General features: G+C 42.2%; 1 protein-coding gene across 8 annotated transcripts in view; it reads left to right on the top strand.

The window, feature by feature from the left end:
* Positions 1 to 23,653, top strand: part of AMBRA1 (autophagy and beclin 1 regulator 1) — a 182,561-nt gene that overhangs the window by 29,931 nt on the left and 128,977 nt on the right. For 5 of the 8 annotated variants that reach the window (XM_068555247.1, XM_068555242.1, XM_068555243.1 and 2 more), the window contains 6 exons: positions 287 to 541; positions 922 to 980; positions 1,505 to 1,688; positions 2,333 to 2,505; positions 3,483 to 3,549; positions 4,100 to 5,553. In XM_068555247.1, coding sequence (XP_068411348.1) covers positions 407 to 541; positions 922 to 980; positions 1,505 to 1,688; positions 2,333 to 2,505; positions 3,483 to 3,549; positions 4,100 to 5,553 — 2,072 coding nt within the window. In that variant the 5' untranslated portion in view covers positions 287 to 406. The remainder of the gene's footprint in view (positions 1 to 286; positions 542 to 921; positions 981 to 1,504; positions 1,689 to 2,332; positions 2,506 to 3,482; positions 3,550 to 4,099; positions 5,554 to 23,653) is intronic. The other 3 variants (XM_068555249.1, XM_068555248.1, XM_068555246.1) reach the window with 2 other exon arrangements.

The following is a 23,653-nucleotide window of genomic DNA, read 5'->3' as shown; positions in this document are numbered from 1 at the left end:
AGACCTTTCGGTTAGTAAAAAAGTTCTTACTGCCTGATAAAAAGAATAACTCCTTTAGACAGTGGTCTGTTCTTTAGATATAAGGCTGAGCTATGGAGGATATGGGAGGAATTTAAGGGTGAAATAGTCTTGGAAGAAACGTTCTGGGAGAAGGGTCTTTTCTGAGAAGGTGTCATTAAATATGAAAAGAACAGTACTTTCCTCTTTGAGCTAGAATCGTACTTGCAGTGGGAACCTTCTCTGACTGCAGAATAGATGTTCTTTGACGTTAATGTCTATACCTTAGATTTCCATGAAGGCAACTTTACAAGGACCTGAATGGCCTCATTTTAGCTGCTTCAGCGTGTAGAGCTATTGCTCACTCCTTCTCTTCCCGGGCCTGGTGTGACAGTGGCTACTGAGGACCATGAAGGTTGTTCCAGAGAAGAATGCTGTCCGGATACTCTGGGGGCGAGAACGGGGCACTCGGACCTTTGGAGCTCAGCGACTTCTGCAGGAGCTGGTGGAAGATAAAACCCGGTGGATGAAATGGGAGGGCAAGGTGAGAAAAATGGGTGTTTTTCACATAGGAGTTGTAGTGGTGACGGTAGAATGGGGCCTTAGAATGGGTTAATGACATAGAGTTGGGGTACAATTTATTTTGTGTAGGAGAATTGATATATCTAACTAGGTTTTTTGTTGGGGGGGAGGTTTTAATAAATTTGGAAGCATAATGGGCTAGAAATATCATTTTTCTTTAGAGCTAGATATTTTTCCTGAAGGTAATTTAGATTTATCTCTCTCAATTTGTAGCTTGATCATTGTCTCCAGTTTTTAAGCTTACACTGTAAATACTAGTCTAGAATGGTTTGGTGCTTTTGAGATGGAGTGAGCCATAGTTTATAAATAATGTATTTTAACTTTTGTTTGTTTGTTTCTCAGAGAGTAGAACTGCCGGATAGTCCACGCTCTACCTTTTTATTGGCCTTCAGCCCAGACAGGTACCTAGTCCTTACCTAAACTTTACCTGAGACTTGTGACAGCATTGCTTTCTCTGTATTTGGCCTAGCTTGATCTTCCAAGTCAAATCCCTAAAGGCTCTTTGAAGCACTGAATGAACAGAGCTTTGCCAGTGTTATCAGAAAGGGAAAGAAAGTAGATGAGCAGTGCTAACCATAAAAATAATGGGAATAAGCAAAGGAATCTATGAACGTCGAGGATCAAAACTTGGAAAGTTTCTCAATAAGAATCCTTTGCCTGTGTGATATAGGCCACCAATAGTGTGATAGTTTTCCCGGCTGGAAAAAATATTCTCTGAAGGGGTTATGTGTCATCTGGGGACAGAATGGAGAAGCCAAAAGCTTTTAAAGATGAGAATGTTTCTGTTGTTTGTTATGCCCAAGGCGTAGTTTTTTTCATGTTGGGATGGGGAATAAGTATCAATTTTCATTTTTTGTCCAAAGCTGATAAAGTTTGTTACCCTCCCACATGCTTCACATTTACTTCCTCCTCTTTGATTCCCTAGGACTCTCTTGGCCTCCACCCATGTAAACCATAATATCTATATCACGGAGGTGAAGACAGGCAAGTGTGTTCACTCTCTGATTGGACACCGCCGCACTCCATGGTGTGTCACTTTTCATCCCACCATCTCAGGCCTTATTGCTTCTGGCTGCCTAGATGGGGAGGTTAGGATTTGGGATTTACATGTAAGTGTTTCCTTTTCTTTGGTATTCTAAATGCAGAGACTTGTTTACCCTTGGGTTCTTAACGCTGGAGGAGAGACTAGCCAGGTTCTTAGAACTATATCTGAGTACTTACTCAGTAATCATTGCCTACTTACTGATAGGGAGTCTAGCCGACAGCCCTCCATTCTAAGATGAACACCCTATTTAACTGTCTGCCCATTGTGACATAGTACAGGACACTCTAAGACGTCTTCAGGATGGATTTCTCTTGTTTTAGATCAAGGATTGTACTGTATTCTGATCACGATCGTCAAAGCAGTGTGCTCCTTGTCCTGGTGACTGGCTAGTGGGTTGTTGTGCACCATGTCATGCACCAAGCTTGAGTTTTCACAGGCTACAGAAACAGGAGCTGTGCGGGTGCTCATTGCTTATGGATTGTAGATGACAAAACTGAGCTGACGGTAATGTTTTTCTGATAAAGTTGGTGACACTGCCAGATCACTGGTTTTGTACGTCGTTTTCAGAGGACATACTTAAAGTAGGCCCTACAAGTAGTCGTTTTATGTTAAATGGACCCCCCCTTTTTTTTTTTTTTTTTTGAAATTGACATCTCAGTCTGCTGGCAGCTTGTAACCTAAGAATGTTTGGGATTTGTTCATTCATAGGGTGGCAGTGAAAGCTGGTTCACAGATAGCAACAATGCCATTGCCTCCCTGGCTTTCCACCCTACGGCTCAGCTCCTGCTGATTGCCACTGCCAATGAGATCCACTTCTGGGATTGGAGTCGACGGGAGCCTTTTGCCGTGGTGAAGACAGCTAGTGAGATGGAACGGGTCCGGTGAGTGCTTTGCCCACCAGCAACGTCTGGTGTAGGATTAACATGGCAGAGAGCATTTACCTGTGCTTTCACCTCAGGAGACAGGTTATTAGCTCCGTATTGTCCCTGCTCAGGGCAGGGTGTTATCCCTATGGGTCTTCCTACTTTTTAAGCAGCTGGCTAATCAGCCAGGAAGCAGTTCATATTGTTCATTTCAGCTGTTCCTTATCGGCCTCATCTTCTGGTCTCTGTAGACTATGGCTGTTAGAATCTTTTTTAGGTTCAAAGCTGTCTGGTTTGGTATAAAGCCTTTTTTTTTTTTTTTTAATAATCCTGAAAGGTATTCAGGTGGTGGGTAGCTTGGTGGGTAAATTGCTTATCCCTGGTTTTCTGGAAATGGAAAGTGGAGATGTAGATATGTATCCAATCTGCTACTAGATATTTACATATTTAGCCATCAAAATCAGCGCACATATTGCCTGAATTAAAGTCAATGCATTGTTTTCCTTTGGTCCTCTTGGTATCGCAGTTGGATATTAGCTAATTTTCTAGCCTCAGCTATGTCACTTGATGCTGAGACTGTTCCTTGTCACCAGCACTCATGCTTCTTGCCAGTGTAGCTGCTGTGTGAGGGGAGACCTGAACCTGTGGCAGAGTATGGGAGCATTCTCTGCTTTACTATTATGATGGGCTCTTAGACATGAGCAGCTGTGTGCTTAATGTAGCTGCTTCCTGGGATGGAAGCCCAGGTGTTTTTTTGAAATTATTTTTGCGATATGTATTCCCTTATTCTGGCAAGTGTGAGGATGTAAGAAGAAGTATTGAGCTTTATTATTTTAATCTGTTTGAAAGTTTTGGAAGTCTGTAACATTAAGTGGATACCTCAGTGATCCCACAGTTGTCAGTAATGATTTCCAGACGTTTTCTCACAGGTTTCCTCTTCTCGGTTAACATAATTTCTCTCTCTGTGTCTCTGTCCCTTTCTTCTGTGCTTTCAGTCTGGTGAGATTTGATCCTCTTGGACACTACTTACTCACAGCAATTGTTAACCCCTCTAATCAGCAGGTAAGTTAGTCAGCAGTTCCAACTCTGTCTAAACTGTGGGTTATTTTCTCAACTAGTGCTCTAATTCTGATTATATTGGACTTCAGTTTTCAATGTCCAAGTGTTTCTTTCCAGTCAAGATTAAAAACTAGCTTCAGACTGTATTCAAAGTTATAGCCATATCGTGACAGGGGAGTCCATTCTGAAACCCCTGAGTGATCGTCCCAGTAGAAGTAACCAGGCTGTGTTGGATAACTTGTCATTCATGTGCCTCTGGCTGATTGACATTTTGCTTCCCCTTACTGCCTCCATGTCTGGAAATGCCTTTTGTAACAGAGTTGGTTTGCCAGCTGTACTCGTTCAGAAGTGTTGCTAATTGGAAGTGAATAATTTAATACCATATGATGATTCTGAATCTGGAACCAGTTAATTCTCAGTACTTCAAGGATGGAGTTGTTGCCTCTCTAGAAAGGTTTTCCTTGGATGATTATCAGTAGTTTTTCTTGATCTACCTGCAAGTTCTACCTAACTGCCTGGCTCTGCCCCCGCCCCACCTTGGTCCACGTTGCAGGGTGATGACGAACCAGAGATCCCCATAGACGGAACAGAATTATCGCATTACCGTCAGCGTGCCCTCCTGCAGTCACAGCCAGTGCGCCGGACGCCTCTCCTCCACAATTTCCTGCACATGCTGTCCTCCCGCTCCTCTGGCATCCAGGTGGGAGAGCAAAGCACAGTGCAAGATTCTGCCACCCCCTCACCCCCACCGCCTCCCCCTCAGCCCTCCACGGAGCGTCCCAGGACTTCCGCTTACATCCGGCTCCGACAGCGGGTCAGTTACCCCACAGCCGAGTGCTGCCAGCACCTTGGGATCCTGTGCCTTTGCAGCCGCTGCTCTGGCACTCGAGTTCCTTCCCTCTTGCCACACCAGGACAGTGTCCCCCCTGCTCCTGCCAGGGCTACTACCCCTTCCTTTTCTTTTGTACAGACCGAGCCCTTCCATCCCCCGGAGCAGGCCTCATCAGCGCAGCAGGACCAGGGCCTCCTGAACCGGCCGTCTGCCTTCAGTACAGTCCAGAGCAGCACTGCCGGCAACACGCTCCGCAACCTCAGTCTGGGTCCCACCCGTCGCTCTTTGGGAGGCCCTCTGTCTAGCCACCCTTCTAGGTATCACCGAGAAATCGCTCCTGGGCTGACAGGATCTGAGTGGACCCGGACAGTGCTCAGTCTGAACTCCCGCTCTGAGGCGGAATCCATGCCCCCGCCCAGGACCAGTGCCTCTTCGGTGAGTTTGCTGTCTGTGCTGAGACAGCAGGAAGGTGGCTCTCAAGCATCTGTGTACACTTCAGCCACAGAAGGGAGGGGTTTTCCAGCTTCAGGGTTGGCAGCTGAGTCAGATGGAGGGAATGGCTCCAGCCAAAACAACTCGGGCAGCATTCGCCATGAACTTCAATGTGACCTGAGACGCTTCTTTTTGGAGTATGACCGGCTTCAGGAGCTGGACCAGAGCCTGAGTGGGGAAGCGCCCCAGGCCCAACAGGCCCAGGAAATGCTCAACAATAACATTGAATCCGAGAGGCCAGGCCCCTCCCACCAGCCCACCCCACACAGCAGCGAGAACAACTCCAACCTGTCGCGTGGCCACCTGAACCGCTGCCGCGCTTGCCACAATCTCCTGACCTTCAACAACGATACCCTGCGCTGGGAAAGAAGCACACCCAACTACTCCTCTGGCGAAGCCAGCTCCTCCTGGCAGGTCCCCAGTACCTTTGAGGGCATGCCCTCGAGTGGCAGCCAGTTGCCACCTCTCGAGCGGACTGAGGGCCAAACACCGAGCTCCAGCAGGCTGGAGTTGAGCAGCTCTGCTAGCCCGCAGGAGGAGAGGACTGTGGGGGTGGCCTTCAACCAGGAGACAGGCCACTGGGAACGAATTTACACCCAGTCCAGCAGATCTGGAACTGTGTCGCAGGAGGCCTTACATCAGGATATGGCTGAGGAAAGCTCCGAGGAAGATTCACTCAGGAGGTGAGCAGATGCTTTCCTGTCTTCTCCTGTATCCCTTACTTTCCTCCTGATATCTCTTCCTTCAGTCCTGTGGGTGTTGTGGCTGGATCTGGAGCGTCTGGGATCCATGCATCATGCATCTGGTTCTGATCTCCCTAGCTCCCATTGCATCTTCTTGGAAAATCTTGCTGTAGTGGCGGAAAGAGGATAAGGCCTGGCAGTGTGAGTCAGGTGACTGCTTGCTCCTTTTCTGGCTAAGCTCATGTGACGTTTAGCCTTGGAGGAGAGTTGTAGATGAGGTTAGAGAGGCATGAGGAGGTAAAAGCGTTGACTTCCTCTGCTCTGCTTTTTGGCCTTCTCCAAGGATTGTATGTGCAGGACTGGTTATTGTGAAACAACAAAATGTCCCAGAGAGACTAGGAAAAAGTAGTAAAAGAGAACCCTGCTTGGGACAGATTAGTGTATTGGGTCTTTGATTGTGTTGCTTTGGACAAATTCTTTTTTTTTTTTTTTTTTTTAACGTGGGATCTTCCCGGACCAGGGCTCGAACCTGTGTCCCCTGCATTAGCAGGTGGATTCTTAACCACTGCGCCACCAGGGAAGCCCTGGACAAATTCTTAAACCATATCTTTTGGAACATTGCAACTTGACAGAAGGAAAAGAAAATAGTACGTATATATGTCAAGGAAAATTTTTTTTTTTAGAGGTATATATTTTTTGGACATCAAGTTAGTTGCTTAGTTAAGATTCTTTGAGTAGATCTTCCAGATGGACATTCACCTCGAGGTGGAGAAGAAGAAATTCATAGAAGGAAGGCCTCTCCATACTTGGATTGGCATCCCAGGCAACTCTTTCATGGAAGAAACAGAGTGGGTGTAGTTGATCGCCCACCACATGTTCCGTGTATGGCTGTGTGCGCATCTATCTTGATTTATTAGGGACTTCTTTCTGTAATTCTGTAAAGGTCAAATCTAGCATAATCACCAACTCCCAGAATATGCCTGTTGGATCCAAACAGCATATTGCTCTGCATTACATCCTCTGTTGAAGCATCTGAAATTTCTCTGACATAAGCTTCTAGCAAGGGTGGGAATATGGATTGTGCACATAATGTACTTGTTATTTTGGGAGAATGCTTTAGAGAGTTACCCAGTTAATAAGTATTTGTTGAATTATATTTTTTTTCTAGCACTGGGCTAGGCACTGTCAGGAGTACAAAAGAAGTATAATACCTGGTCTTTGCCCACTGGCAGTATACAGTGTTGTTGTAGAGGCAAGACTTATTTACATGTAATTACATAAAAAATGTAAAGGAGCCGAATGCTTCATTGTATGGGACTGAGATTAAATGTAGTCTAATTTCAGAGAAAGGGAAGGATCATCAAAGAAGGCTTTACAAGAATAAGTCTTGAAAGATGGGTAGGATTTGGAAAGGGAAAGACCTTTTTATTTTGGGGGTATAGCACATGCTAAGGGAGGAAAGGGCATGATGAATTCAGGATAGTAAGAAGTTACTTAAGGGCGGTAACGTGAACACAGGGAGACTTGGTCAGATATGAAAGATAGACGAGGTAGCTGAGATTGTTACTCTGCCCGTTTGATTGAGGCCAGTTCTGGATTAACATCTAAATTCCCAGCTTTGGAATACTTTGCCTTGCATAATGACCCATATCAGGAGCCTGAGACTCTGTTCTTCCTTTTTGTCAAGAGAGGTGAGACAGTAGCAAGCATAGTGCCTGACATATAGTAGGCATTCAAAAAGTTTATTAAAGGTAGCCATAAAGGACTGTCTTCAGTTATTGCTCTAAAAGCCTACCAGTGCCTGTTTCACTAGCGTCAGTGGGTTTGTGGTCAGCCTCTGTCCGTTCTGTTCTAGCAGGACCTCTTCATGGGTTGCTGTTCTGAGAAATACCTGAGTTGTTTAAAACAAACTCTGTTGTTTGATAATAATTAGAGATACCAATTACTGAGAGCCTACTACTGTGTTCTAGCTTTGCCTTAATTATTTCTGATTTCCACAGTAACTCTGTGCAAGGCAGGTATGAAATTTCCCATCTTCCAGTTGAGGAAAGAGTGGCTCAGAGAAGTCAAGTTTCTTGTTAAAGGTCACACAGTAGGTTGCTGAGTGGGGATTTGAACTCCAGTGTGCATGACTAAAGATTTTTCTAGGCTGCCCTCCATGGTGTATTTCTTTTTTCTTTTTTTTTTTTTTAATTAATTAATTTTTGGCTGCGTTTGGTCTTTGTTGCTGCGTGTGGGCTTTCTCTAGTTGAGGCAAGGGGGGGCTACTCTTCGCTGCGGTGCACGGGCTTCTCATTGTGGTGGCTTCTCGTTGCAGAGCACGGGCTCTAGGCGCGTAGGCTTCAGTAGTTGTGGCATGCGGGCTCAGTAGTCGTGGCACACGGGCTTAGTTGCTCTGTGGCATGTGGGATCTTCCCGGACCAGGGCTTGAACCTGTGTCCCCTGCATTGGCACGTGGATTCTTAACCACTGTGCCACCAGGGAAGTCCCCATGGTGTATTTCTTAAAGTGATAATCTCATTTTTAGGTGAACCATTTTTATGTTTTTCTTTTCTTTTAACTTTTTGTTACGGAAATCTTCAAACATATAAAAATTAAAAGAAAAGTAGTGTAAATGAACTCCCATATACCTATCACCTGGCTTCAAAAATTTTCAGCACTCATCTGTATCCCTTACCCACTCCCACCCACCCAGACATCATATAATTTTGTCTGAAAATACTCCAGTATGTTTCTCTAGAGCAATTCTGTCTAATAAAATGTTCTATATCTGTGCCATCTAGTATAGTAGCTACCAGCCGCATGTGGCTGTTGAGCATTTGAAATGTGGCTAGTGTGATCTGAGGAACTACATTTAAATTTTAACTAATTTAAATGTAGATAGCCACGTGTGACTAATATATTAATAGTCACTTCTTAATAAAGTAGGCCATTTAAAACCCAGAAACTATTAAGGATCTATCAGAATTTTTTGTAGGCAAAAAGTAGTATGTGTTTGTGGTTTAAATAAAAAAGTTCAAGCATTTAGAAATGTTATGTTGTAGAAAATGAAGTCCCTTGTCATCTTGCTGTAAACAATTATATATATATATACACACACACACACACGTTTTTTAAATTTTAAAATATACAAATGCACAGTTCTCATTGTAAAATAGTATATTAATCCAGTGGTTACATTATTTATGGAGTTGCTTTTCAGATGAGCTTGAATGAGGTGTACCATGAGGGTTTACAGCCTACTCAAAAATGAGGTGTCTTGTAAAATATTCTAAGTGCACACCCATTAAAGAAGGGCCACCACTTCCTCATAAACTGAGGGGCTGCATTCTGGTATAAATCACTAATATATACTTGTGTTAATCGGCATCTTCTACCACCTTCTGAAGGTCCAGTGTTCTCTGGCTGATGAGCGGCCTTGCTTGGATTTCCCCAGCAGGTGTCACTGTTGGGCTAGGCTGGCAGGGAAGAGAAGGTGTCCTTACTGTGTGTGTGCACGTCTACTTGGAGGGAGGGGGTTTATTCTTCAGCCTTGTAGTAGGAGATGGACTAAGGAGGCATGTTTTGATCCTTGGTGTTGCTGATAATAATCTATAGTGTTTTCAGATAGTGAGAATATGAAACAAAAGTGTGTATTTCAGTGTAGCTCCGTGTTGCTGAACAGTGATGCACGGTTTATCTCCTTTTGCCTCTGGGCAGTGGAAGGTGACTGTCTCTATATAGTCTGACTCCAGGTTACAGTTTATAACTTGGATGGCAGGCCCTTTGCTTCACCATGAGAAGCTTCTTTTGGGGTCTGATAGCCCAGGACTTAGCAGGAGAAAATGAGGGTGTTGGGGCTTCTTGCAGCAGGGTCCCTGTGGCCTTGAAAGGGTGGTATTAGGGAAAAAAAGAAAATTATTTAAATGGCATCTTAAAACTGGAGAAAACCTAGAGTTTATTTAGTCCAGTGTCTGTCTGTCTCTGTCTCTTTTTCTAATTGATGAGAAAACTTAGATGCAGAGAGGGGAAGTGACTTTTTAAAGAGGTGCTTGTAGCAAAGATGGGAGTCAAACTCCTGGATCCTAAAGAGGGCACTCTTTCCTCCTCTTCATTTGAAATTAGTGCTTTCACACATCAGTTTTCTCTGTCAAAACTTCGGTTGCGGGGCTTCCCAGGTGGCGCAGTGGTTGGGGGTCTGCCTGCCGGTGCAGGGGACGCGGGTTCGAGCCCTGGTCTGGGAAGATCCCACATGCCGCGGAGCGGCTGGGCCCGTGGGCCGCAATTGCTGAGCCTGTGCGTCTGGAGCCTGTACTCCGCGGAGGGAGAGGCCGCGATAGTGAGAGGCCCACGCGCCGCGATGAAGAGTGGCCCCCACTTGCCGCAGCTGGAGAAAGCCCTCGCACAGGGACGAAGACCCAACACAGCCATAAATAAATAAATAAATAAATAGATAGATAGATAGATAGATAGATAGATTAAAAAAAAAACCAAAACTTCTATTGCTCCTGTAGATCATTGCCTGAGGGGACTCTTCAGTTGACTTTCTTTGTAAAAAATTGGAGCTCTGATAGATCATTTGTAATTATTGTCACTGGGTAAATGTAATCAACATGATGTTTCTAGGGATACAGGAGAAACACTGTTTTAATTATTTGCCATAGAACCGCATTGATTAGTCCTTTTATTTATTATCATTTAAAAAAATTTTTTTTTGGTTGCACCGCGAGGCATGTGGGATCTTAGTTCCCCGACTAGGGCTCGAACCCGCACCCCTTGCATTGGAAACACAGAGTCTTAAATACTGGACCACCGGGGAAGTTCTGATTAGTCCTTTTAAAGTGATCCCAGTTAGGGAAGTTCACTGTTAAAATCTCAACAATTGGGGAATCAAATTTGGGCTAAATCTTCCCTAACTAAAATTGTTACTGCATTTCTTCTCCAGATAGGTAACAGGGCCTTGTGTCTGAAGTATTTACTAAGATCAAGTGTGTTCTGAGAACAGACATCTCTTGATCTGTACTTTTCCCTTATGATAGGTGAAGATTGGGGAAGACATTCATGGTTACAAGCATAAAATTTGACCCAGAACCTCGAAAGTTAGAATTGAAAGCCCTCATTAGATTTCTATGTTTTTTTAAAAAAATTATTTAATTTTGGCTGCGTGGGTCTTCGTTGCTGCACGCTGGCTTTCTCTAGTTGCGGCAGGTGGGGGCAACTCTTCATTGCCATGCGGGGGCTTCTCATTGCCATGGCTTCTTGTTGCGGAGCACGGGCTCTAGGTGTGTGGGCTTCAGTAGTTGTGGCATGCGGGCTCAGTAGTTGTGGCTCGTGGGCTCTAGAGTGCAGGCTCAGTAGTTGTGGCCCACGGGCTTAGTTAGTCCGCGACATGTGGGATCTTCCCGGACCGGGGCTCAAACCTATGTCCCCTGAGTTGGCAGACGGATTCTTAACCACTGTGCCACCAGGGAAGTTCCGAGATTTCTGTGTTTTTTTAAGACTTTTGTGAGGGAATTGCTTTGTTGGAGCAGCCTGAAACCTCTTGAGGCTTCATGGGCCAACTAACTTGCTTGAGCCCTCAATCCCTCAGCTCTAGTCACGTGGGGATTCTCCCTGGAGCTACAGCAGAATATTGCTGATGGAGGGAAATGCATGAATGACTATGTCCATGGGGCTAGTCGCAGGTCCACAAGAGGGAGAAGGCAAAGTAGAAATTAGGAAAGTACCGGTCTTCTCAGCATGATTGTAATATAGACGAGGTTCTATCTCAAATAGTTCTTCTGTGCCACTGACCTGAGTCTACGGGATTTTATATATCTAAAATCGCTCCCTGTTTCTTTGGATGGGGAGTAGACTCAGCTTATTATTCAAAACCTAACACAGTGGTCCCCTTTTCCTTTGGGAAACCTTCTCTGATTGCCCCAAATGATCACTTTCTCTTCTTTGCTGTTTGTGTACTACATACAGATACTTCCTTGTAGTACTGCACCCATGACAGAGAAATATTTGTTTCTCTTTTTGACAGTGAGCACCCTGAAGGCAGTGATTGTGTCTGTATCTCTACTGTACCTAGTACTACCTGGCACATAGTAGGTGCTCAATAAATGTTAGTTATATTGAACAAATGGCATTGAAATTACATCCTCTATGATTCAGTATGCAGTGTATATCCTTTTTGGCTTCCTTAGTAAAAGAGAAAAAAAATCATTATATCACATCCTTAGTCTTCTAGAGAGTTTTTGGCTCAATGAGTACTTGCTGAATAAATGAAGTGGCATAACTAGAGTTGTACGTGGTAGACACCTTCTATAACTTGAGCTCAGGTGACCTAAAATTTGTTCTCTGCTGTTTCACCATTGAGCCATGTTTCTAGCTTGTGTATTGGTTTTGCTGAGGGCTGTAATAAGTCTTAATGCACCTGGTCAGCTGTCCTTCATATTGGCTCCCACTGGTGACTCAGGGCCTGCACACTCCTGAGCATCATCTACAGGTTCCTCTTGAGACCATTTTGTTGGTCTTGGCTTGGCATCTCAGTGATTTTAATATCTCTGGCAGTCAGTGCTTCTGTTTTGTTTTTTTTCTTCTTAAGTACTCTCTGCAGTCTCAATGATGGAATACTTGATCTTGATAAAGTTCAAATTAGATGTGAATAAGCCAAATTAGATGTGACGGTTCTGTTTCCCATTGGTGGTTTATGTTTCTTTTAGTTTCTGTGGAAAGCTTTCACTGAACTTGCTTAGAAACAGGATGATTGGGGATTGAGGAAAATAGGTTCTCATCTTTTTTCATTTTGTGGGTCCGAGCATTATTAGAATGAACCTTTTTTTAAAAAATTAATTTATTTTATTTTTGGCTGCGTTGGGTCTTTGTTGCTGCACGCGGGCTTTCTCTAGTTGCAGGGAGCGGGACTACTCTTCATTGCAGTGTGCTGGCTTCTCATGGCGGTGGCTTTTCTTGTTGCAGAGCACGGACTCTAGGCACGTGGACTTCAGTAGTTGTGGGCGCGGGCTCAGTAGTTGTGGCACGCGGGCTCTAGAGCACAGGCTTAGTAGTTGTGGCGCACGGGCTTAGTTGCTCCGTGGCATGTGGGATCTTCCCGGACCAGGGCTCGAACCCGTGTGCCCTGCATTGACAGGCAGATTCTTAACCACTGCGCCACCAGGGAAGCCCTAGAATGAATCTTTTTTAGATTTGAAATGATTTTAGTTTGTTCCCCCCGCCCCAGGGGGCAGAATCCTTATATTAAGAACGAGTTTTGCTTTACCTCTATTTATGCCCCCACAAAATTGGTGGACTCGCTGTCTTTTGATATTCAAATTGAAATAAGCCCTTCCTAACTTTTGAGGTTTTACTTGGAAGTTTGGGATTTGAGGACAAAGAATAGGGAGGAATCCTTAGCCAAGGGAAATTAATATGTGGATGGGCAAATCATGACTTGTTCCTTCTGGGAAAAGAGAGAACCAGGTATTGAGAAATCAGAAAGGAGACAAAGCTGATGGCGGAATTAAGCAGCTTAGTTTTAAGAGTAAGGGAAGCCGGGGGAAGATAAAGCCAGGCCTTAAAGGAGGAAGCTCCTATGAGGGAGCGTGGCTCTTGTTAACAACCCTGGGAATTGGGCTGGTGAAATAATTACTCTGGTTGATCGATTCATTCATTCATAAGGTTGACAAATATTTACTCAGAACCTACTGTGTACTATATACTACTTAAGTACCAGCAAGAAGTCTCTTATTCTAATGAGAGAAAGAAAATAAACACATAAATAAAATATCTAGTATGCCAGATGGTGTTAAATTCTATGGAGAAAAATATTTGAAAATGTAGGTGTTTCTGGGGTGGAAGTTTGCAGTGTTAAATAGGGTCATCAGAGGAAGTCTGGTAAGGTGACATTGGAGCAGACACCTCTTCCTTCCTTCAAGCAAGTAAGGGAGTAAACTCTGTATACATTGGGGGCAAGGGCACTCTAGGCAGAGAAGGGCAAATGCAAAATCCCTGAAACGCTTGGCTGGAGCACAGTGAAGGATGGAGTGATAGACGAAGTTAGAGAGGTAATGGGGACCAGATTATGCAGGCCTTCTAAGATATTTGAAGGATTTTACATCTTACTCTGAGTGATTTGGGAAGCCTTGGGAAGTGGAGTAGCATGATCTTATATTTTAAAAGGATCATGTGGCTGCTGATTGACAATAGACTGAAGAGGCTCTGCTAAATAGGGTAAATTAAAGTTAGGCCAACATCACACACTTTTAGATTAATTTGTGTCTTGATTCTGTGGTGAAAACCAGAAGGCGGGAGTCCGTGATTGTGTCAGAATTAGAAGGGCCTTAAATGTTTGGATGAAGAGTTGCCAAACAAATAAAGAAATAAAGCCTCTTGGCAGGCATATTATCTGCAACAAAGCCACCCCCATCCCCCAACCATGACAGCATGTTATTAAAACTGTGAGGAAGGGAGAGCCTGAAAAATTTGTAGTCAGCAAGGTATCATAAATGGAATTTTGAGATGCCTGTTTTGTCTGCTTACAAAACGAATACAAATTCATTTGTAAAAATTCAAACATAGAAATGTGTGATTTATCTATCTATAGTGAATGTCCTCTGCAGTGCTAACCACTGTTAGCAATTTGTGTGTTAACTTCAGAATTTTTTCTCTGCAAATGAAAGCACTTTTTTTTATTTATAAAAATGGGATCATACTAAATCTACTCTTCCACCATTTACGTATTTCACTTAATATGTCATGGACATTTTTCCATGTTGATGTGTATAGATCTGCTACATTCTTTTTAACAATGGCATTGTATTCCAACAATTGGATGCATCATAATTAAACAAGTCCTCTGTTGATAGAATCTGTATTGTTTCTGGTTTTTGTGTGCACAAACAATGCTGTAGCATCTTTGTGTACTTGTACAGGTGTCTCTAGAGGAGGATGAATTTTCAGAACTACAGTTGCTGGGGCTGAAGAGTATGAACATTGTTAATGGTGAAAATTAATTGTATTCATTATTACTAATTTAAAATGTATAAAATGATATTCTCTATTTTAGTGAGCATAATTTCATAGATATTCATAATTTCATAGATTAGGACTCCTAATCCTGTGTTTTTTCCCCTCCCGTAAGGTCTTACGTTTCTTAGTTGTAAATCCTACCACCGGGTTTTTCAGGAATCTGATCCTCAAGGTTGAGAAGGACTTCTAACATATGCCACCTGGAGGTGTTCATGTACTTTTCTTCTCCAGTAGCCTTGTATGAGGGAGACTTCGTTCCGTCTTTGACATTCACTTACTTACTGGCTTTGGGCCACCTAGTCTTCCTGGCCTTGTTAAATGATTGAGAGAGTCCAGATATTTCTTGCCCCATCATAAGGCAGTAACATTTAGATATTTAAGTTATTTGTTTTCGGGGATAGTTAGAAAACCCACTTCTCTCTTTGGCAATATGAGGGTGAGGGTAGAGTAGAAGAGAGGGTACCATTGCTATTAATCTTTTTCCCCTTCTCTGCTCATCTGCCCAACTAAGTCACTCTGTATTTGAGCCTCTGAATTCTGAGTGTGACCCCTGGTTGTATCCTCTGTTTCAGTGACTAGGACTTTTTCTGTGAAGGGCAAGTTTGTAAATATTTTAGGCTTTGTGTAGGCCATATGGTCTCTGTTGCAAATACTGAACTTTGCCATTGTACCACGAAAGTAGCCATAGACAAAGACAATAGGTAAGTGAATAAGTATGGCTGTGTGCCAATAAACTTTACTTACGGACACAAATGTGATTTTTATATAATTTTCACGTGTCATGAAATATTCTTCTTTTGATGTTTTTCAGCTATTTAAAAATATAAAAACCATTCTTAGCACATGGGCTATACAAAAACAGGCAGTAGGCCAGATTTGGCCTACAGACCATGGTTTGCCAATCCCTGCTTTATGTGACTATGACTTGGAATGGAAGAGAGTTGGGTACTATAGTAATAAAAGGCATTATGATAAGGAGGGCCCTGGAAGAGGTAGGGAGGGGACCCCTGCACTTGTTGTCTCTCTCTCTGTACTTTGGACTAGATGTCCTGAGTATTGGCTCTTGTAAGATTCTTTGACGGTTAAGAGCAGGCTTAAGTGCATGAAGTTTCTCTGCTTTCCTCTGCTTTCTGCCCTGAAGCAAGGTTTTCTAACCTTGCTATGTATCTGTCTTGGGAATTGTTTGCAAGTGAGGAGGCTTGCCCTGGTGGTAGGGAGGGTGTAAGCCTCCAGGTCCTCCAGGCAGTAATGCTTGACAGGCAGCCCTTCCCCCACTGCAGGTCAAATTAACACCTGTTGGGCTGATCTAAATTATCCCCCATCATCCCTCTGTCTGGGGCTGAATGGTGTAGAGCAGGCTGTGTGCTTTGTATTTCACTGAGAACTTGAAAATATGTAATCACTTCTGTCAGCTCAGAGTGTTGGAGTGCCACAGGGACTACAGTGGGATCTATGTGTACTGCAAATATATTTGGAGCAATTTCCCATGTACTCATTTTCACCCCTTCAGATCCCCTTCTCTACTGTTATCTGTTCAGAGTAGTGCTCTAAAGGATGCATTGGAGGTTTTGCTAAGACAGTAACACCAGGTGTATGGGGTTCTGTTTGCATAATATATTTTGCTTATTGTAATTGGTCCCAGCCTATTAGAGCTGTGCAGGTAGCTTCTCCTCCTCCTCTAGGATTTCTTATATATTTATGGGGAGGAGGAGGATCCAGTACATCATCTGCTCCTTCTTGGAAGCAGTCCTGACAATGTGTTCACATGAGCAAATTTGGCTTTAGCAGGTGGGCCTGTTATATTAGCCCAGAGATTGCAAAATAACCTTCAGGTACATTTGTTTGGCCCTCACGATGTCACTAAAAATTTCAGTTTTTTCTACATAAATCCAGATTTCTGGATTCTCTTGAGAGAAAAAATTAGATCTGGCTTACATTCCCACGTAATAACAATCAGCAGGAGTTGAGTAGTTGTTGCCCCTTTAGTCAAGGCGTGGACTTTCTTTGTGCCTTAGTCTGCACTGGGCTGACTTCATCCATTTACGTTTCCTGCTTAATCCCAATTTTGTGTTGGTTACCACTGCATTCATTAGCTCAAGAAGGTCTTCTTCCTCTCGGATCGCGCGGCCGGCGTGCAAGATGGCGCTGAAGAAAGACAAGAAGCCTAAGAAGTCAACCTGGACGTTTAATTTGGACCTTACTCATCCAGTAGAAGATGGAAGTTTTGATTCTGGAAATTTTGGTACCTTCCCTAGTGAATATCTAGGGTTTTCTTCCCTAGTGTGGCATTTTTTCTGTTTTAAAATAGGAACAGTTTCTATGGGAGAGGGTTAAAGTCAATGGAAAAACTGGAAATCTTGGGAATGTCGTTCACATTGAACGCTTCAAGAATAAAATCACAGTTGTTTCTGAGAAACAGTTCTCTAAAAGGTATTTGAACTACCTTACCAAGAAATACCTTAAAAAGAACAATCTTCGTGATTGGCTTCGTGTGGTTGCATCTGACAAGGAGACTTACGAACTTCGTTACTTCCAGATTAGTCAAGATGAAGATGGATCCGAGTCTGAGGACGAGATGAAGTCACCACTTTCAGGGCTTTGCTTGCTAATTAAACAAATGAAGCATACAAGAGAAACATCTTGAAATGGACCTTTAGTTTATCAGTGAATAAAAAACATTACTCTGTATGTTAAGCATTCATCTCTTTGATTTAAGTGTATGCTGTTTATATGGTGCTGGCCTTCCTTTAATACTTTTTAAAAAAAATTTTTGTTGGGGTGTGGTTGATTTGCAATGTTGTGTTAGTTTCGGGTGTACAGCAAAGTGAATCAGTTACACACATGCACTCCTTTTTTTTTTTTAAGATTCTTTTCCCATATAGGCCATTACAGAGTATTGAGTAGAGTTCCCTGTGCTATACAGCAGGTTCTTATTAGTTATCTGTTTTATGTATAGTAGTATGTACATGTCAGTCCCAGTCTCCCAATTTATCCCCCCCACCCTTATCCCCTGGTAACCATAAGTTTGTTTTCTACATCTGTTACTCTACTTCCGTTTTGTAAATAAGTTCATTTGTACTCCCCTGTTTTGTTTTTTTTTTTTAATACTTTCTGTAAGCAGTATTTAAATAGCCTATAGCTAGTGGAATTTCTTCCAGGATTTCTGAAGTGTACTGCTTTTACAAATGTCCTCGAGTTAAAGTATATAGTGAAAAAATGAAGCACAATTTTGGGTATAACTTTACATAATAAAATATTTAAATTCTAAAAAAAAAAAAAAAAAGTCTTCTTAAGTTCACTACCCCTTGTCTCCACCAGGGGGAGGCACTGGACATGGCAGTACTCTCTCCTCTACCCCACCCATCCTGCCTAATTCACGCATAAAGGGCTCCCCTGCTGGCAGTAGGCTGACATGCTGACAGCCCCCTCACCTGAAAAGCTGCCTGAATTTTTAATAGCAACAATTAATAAACTCCTCCTTTGTTTCCAAAGAGAGAAGGTGGGGGTGCCAAGCTTATTTGCTGGCTGGGACACCGTTTAGTGAGCAGACCTCTGTCATGTCAGGTTATGCAGTATGAAAGTAACCTTCCTTTCATGATGAACTATGTGAAATCTTGGACAAGAATGTCTGCACCTCTCCCTGTGAGCAGAGTGCCTTGGACAGAGGGGTGGGTTTCAGTGAAAAGGCCGATTGATTAGGATGTCACCCGCCAGAAAATTAAAATCAAGTTAGAGCAAGAGTAGAAACTTGTAATAATAAAGGAATCAAAGGCTGAAAGTATGACCTTGTCATAGAAGGAGAATTGCAGCTTGTTAACATTGTGCTCTTTTCCTTTGCTGCATCAGAGAGTATGAGTTTGAATCTTTTTGCCTCTTTTCCTTTTTTCCTCCCCTACACATGTTCATATACGTTTCTCAATTTTCCTCTATCTCCCTGCTGTCTCCTTGGATCACTTCACCTCAGCAAGGTGGCTTTTATCCTTTCCTTTCTTTGTTCTGGTGGCAAATGTAACCTATTTTTGGGGTCTTTTTTCTTACTGTGATAAAAAAACATAAATTTACCCTCTTAAATTTTAAATGTACAGTGTTGTTAAGTCTATGCACATAGTTGTACAGCAGATCTCTAGAATTTTTTCTCCCTGCAAGAGTGAAATGCTCATTGAACAATTTTCATTTCCCCCTCCCGCCATCCCCTGGCAACCATGTTTCAGTTTTCTTTTTCTGTGAGTTTGATTGCTTTAGATCCTCACATAAGTGGAATCATGCAGTATTTGTCTTTTGGTGATTGGCTTATTTCACTTAGCGTAATGTCCTCAAGGTTCATCCATGTTGTAGCATATGACAGGATTTTCTCCTTTTTAAATGCTGAATAATATTCAGTTGTGTATATACACCGCATTTTCTTTATCCATTCATCTGTGGATGGACCTTTAGGTTGCTTCCACATCCTGGCTATGTGAATAATTCTGTAATGAACATGGGTGTTCAAATATCTCTTTAAAATTCTGTTTTCAATTCCCTTGGATATATACTAAGAAGTAGTATTGCTGGGTCATACATTTTTAATTTTTTGAGGAACTTTTATGCTGCTTGTCATAGCAGCTGCACCATTTTACAGTTCTACCAACAGTGCGCAAGGGTTCCAATTTCTCCACATCCTTGCCAACATTGTTATTTTCTGTTTGGGTTTTTTTTGTTTTTTATTTTTGGAGATTGGCATCTTAGCATGCATGAGATGATATGTCATTGTGGTTTATTTGCATTTCCCTGATGATAAGTGATGTTGAGCATCTTTTCATATGTTTGTTGGCCATTTGTATATATTCTTTGGATAACTGTCTATTCAAGTCCTTTGCCCATGTTTTAATTGGGTTTTTGGTTGTTGTTGTTATTAAATTGTAGGAGTTCTTTATATATTCTGGATATTAACCCCTTATCTGATCAATAGCTTACAGACATTTTGTCCTATTCTGTAGATTGCCTTTTTATTCTGTTGTTTCCTTTGCTTAAGTTTTAAAAGTTTGATGCAGTCCCAGTTGTCTATTTTTGTTTTTGTTTCCCGTGGGTTTTTTTGTGTAGTATCTAAGAAATCATTGCCTATTCCAATGTTATAAAACTTTTCCCCTATATTTTCTTCTGTGAGTTTTATAGTTTCAGGTCATATGTTTAGATTTTTAATCCATTTTGAGTTAATTTTTATCTGTGGCATAAGATAATGGACAATCTTCAGTCTTTTGCATGTGGATAGCCAGTTTTCCCAGTACCATTTGTTGGAAAGACTGTCCTGCCCTCATTGTGTAGTCTTGGCACCCTTGTTAAGGGTGCCCATACACACAAGGGTTTATATCTGGGCTCTCTGTTCTGTTCCATTGGTCTATATGTTTGTCTTTATGCCAGTACCATACTGTTTTAATTGCTATATCTTTGTAATATGTTTTGAAACCAGGACAAGTTAGGCTTCCAGCTTGGTTCCTCTTTCACAAGATTGTTTGGCTATTCAGAGCTCTTTTTGAGATTCCATATGAATTTTGGGATTTTTTTTTTTCTCTCTTTCTGCAAAAAAAAAAAAAAGAAAAAAATGCCATTGGGATTTTGATGGGGATTGCTTTGAATCTGTAGATTGCTTTGGGTATTATGGACATTTTAACAATGTTAAGTCTTCCAATCCATGAACATGGGATGTTTTTCTTTTTATTTGTGTTGTTAATTTTTTTCAGCAGTATTTTATAGTTTTCAGTGTACAAAACTTCCACCTCTTTGGTTAAATTTATTCCTAAGTATTTTATTCTTTTCGACACTGTTGTAAGTAGGATTGTTTTCTTAATTTTCTTTTTAGCAGATGTAACCCTTTTAAAACTACGACAAGAAGGAACTCTTTTTTTTTTTTTTTTAACTTTAGTCTAGTGTTTTCCCAGAAGTCTAGCACTCTTTCTTTTCTGCATGCTTTTCTGATTCCTTTTTATGCTTGTCTCTTTTGAGTTCTCAAAATTGAGGCAGAAGCTGGGCTGGTCATTTTCTGTTAGCTCCTTGAAGGCAAAGGACCATTGCTGTAATGGTCATCCTAACAGAGTTACTGAATTTTTAAAAAAATTTTTAAAATTTAATTTAATTTTTAAAATTTATTTATTTTATTTATTTTTGGCTGTGTTGGGTCTTCGTTGCTGCGCGCGGGCTTTCTCTAGTTGCAGCGAGCGGGGGCTACTCTTTGTCGCGGTGCATGGGCTTCTCATTGCAGTGGCTTCTCTTGTTGCCGAGCACAGGCTCTAGGCACGTGGGCTTCAGTAGTTGTGGCACGTGGGCTCAGTAGTTGTGGCTCGCAGGCTCTAGAGCTCAGGCTCAGTAGTTTTGGCACACGGGCTTAGTTGCTCCGCGGCCTGTGGGATCTTCCCAGACCAGGGCTCGAACCCGTGTCCCCTGCATTGGCAGGCGGATTCTTAACCACTGCGCCACCAGGGAAGCCCCCAATTTTTTTTTTTTAATTGAAGTATAATTCATTTACAAAGAGTTGCTGAATTTATAGTCCCTCCTAGAGCAACTAAATTTGGCAGCTGTGTTAGATGGTACTATTTTGGACGGGGTAAGGTACATGTGAGAGAGAGAGAGACAGAGGGAGAGAGAGAGGTGTAGATATATCAGAATGTGTTTGTCGTGCGATCTTTGGCCAGTGGTTCTCAAAGTGTGGTCTTCAGACCAGGAACATCAGCATCTCCTGCTGATGTTAGAAATGCACGTTTCTGGGCTCATTCCAGACCTACTGAATCAGAAACTTGGGGTGGGAGGTGTGCAGTCTGCGTTTTTAACAAGCTCTCCAGAAGATTTTGATATGCACTAAGTTAGAGAATACTGTTTTAGACCACCCAGGGACTCTTAACATCGCAACCACCACCTCCTCCCTAAATCTCTGTAGTGTACTTAAATTCCTTTGCATTATCCATCACCTTTATTCTTCCTTTTGCTCCTGTCCCGTGTGTGATGCAGTGTTACTTTAACTCTCATAGTCTCCTTAGGTTCCCCCTCTTTTCTTGTAATGTATTCTAATAGAAGGATTTGGATTTGAGCAACTTTGGATTCAAATTCTGGCCCTATTGTGTGACCCTGGGCAGATTAAATATCCTCTCTGAACCTCAGTTATAAAATCGTTGTTATGCAGGTTAAATGAGTTAAGCATCAGTTGCTTTTACATGTTTAGATGCTCAAGAAATGCCAGCTCTTTTCTCTCTTTCTCCATTATTACTCTGCTCAAAAAACAAACAAACAGAAAAAACCCAAAAAGCAAACAAAAACTCCTTTTGCCATGACACATTCCCTACAGGTCATTTTCTTTTGTATCTGTTAGTATCGTGTTTTTTGTTTTTTTGTTTTTGGACTTCAGCCTTCATGGTCTATCTATGAAATCTCACCATGTGAAATTGGAGTAAACCAAGTACATAAAAATGTGAGGTGCTGTATAAAGAAAGGGTAAGGAATGGCTATTGTGATAGGGCTAGTGCCAGTTACTCCCATTAGTCACTTGCAGCAGATGGAATGAGATTCTATTTTAGAAAGTGCAATAATACAGAAAGTAGTTTGGCCCATAGCAAGGGAATGGGATATTATCTTCATTTTTCCTGCATTCTATTATAATGATCTGTGCAAAAGAAACTGTTTGCCTCTTGATAAGAGAGGGAGTACAAATAGCCTTAGTTTCCCCAATTCTAGGGTCACCTTCTGTATTGAGAGGGAGCCATCCCGGGCAGAAGTGTGTTTCAAAAAGAAGGAGAGCCTGATTGAGACAGGTAGAAAAGAGTAGAAAGTCTTTCTAAATTGACATTCACCCTTTTGACCAGTACCAAGACCTCATGCTTTGGACAGTGAGCAAGTTTGCACTGAGTTTTATTGTTTAAGGTCCCTTTCCAAATGTCTTGTTGTTTGGTGTTTTGTTTTGGTAGCCGAGTTTCCCTTGTAAACTAACTTTTAATGCTGCTGTTGTAACTAGCTTGAAAGTTCTAGAAGATCAGGAACTATTTCATTCATCTACTGATGCATAACCAACCAAAAAACAAAACTAGTGACTTAAAGTAACAATTTTATTATCTGTCATTGTTCTTTGGGTAGACTGGGCTCAGCTGGGAAGTTCTGCTGGTCTTGCTTGGGGTCTCTCTGGAGTCATCTGGAGGCTCATTTGGAGCAGCTAGGCCTATTAAGGGCTCCTCTCTCCATGTGGCCTCTCCAGTAGAGTAACCAGACTTTTTATGTGGTGGCTTACTTAGTGCTTCCAAAAGTGACAGTTCCAAGAGGGAGGAACTGGAAGCTGTCAGTTCTCAAAAAGGCTTAGTCCCAGAACTCACGTTTGTTTTTTTTTTTTTTTTAATTTTTCACCACGTTTTCTTGATTAAAGCAATTAACAGGCTGGTCCAGATTCAGTGTGGGAGGAGACCACACAAGGGCAAGAATACCAAGAAGTATGATTCTTCGGAGTCCATCTTCAGATACTAGCTACTCCAGGGACCATATCTATTTTATGTACTAATATATACCCAATAATAGACACTCAATAATTATTTGTGGTTTGAATCAGTGGTTGGATGGGCCAATAGCCAGATTGGTGGATGGTTGACTAACTGCTCTTGTTGGTTTATTTGGGTGAGGCTTATGTGATTCTTAGGGCTGAGATACCCATGTTTCTGCCTTTATAGTACCGGTCCTTCTTCAACACATGTCTTTCTAGGAAACCACCTTTGTAGGCATAGTGACTTGGGTGGCTAGGTGTTCCCTGCAGGTACTTTGGGAATTGTAATCGAGGGAAGAAAAAAATAATCATTATTTATTAGACTGTGTACTGGCTACTATACTTACGTTCTTACTTAATCGTAACAACCTTGTGAAATAGGCATTTCCCATTAAATTTGGACGCTGAGGTTAATGAACTTGCCCAAGGTCACACAGCTAATAAGTGACACAAGTTGATGAGTTAAACTGCAATTTGTTTCTAAAGCTAAAGCATGGACTTGCCTCATATATTAGTTATTCAGTTTCCCTTCGTTAATCTCAGACTGTTAGGATGTGTCAGAGGGTTTCTCAAAAGCAGCACTATTAACGTTTCAGGCTGGACAATTCTTTATTGTGGTGG

The sequence above is a fragment of the Eschrichtius robustus genome, chromosome 11, assembly GCF_028021215.1.
Source record: "Eschrichtius robustus isolate mEscRob2 chromosome 11, mEscRob2.pri, whole genome shotgun sequence".
Lineage (NCBI taxonomy): Eukaryota > Metazoa > Chordata > Mammalia > Artiodactyla > Eschrichtiidae > Eschrichtius > Eschrichtius robustus.
The sequence above is the reverse complement of the archived record's forward strand: the minus strand, read 5'-3'. Positions and strand labels throughout refer to the sequence as shown.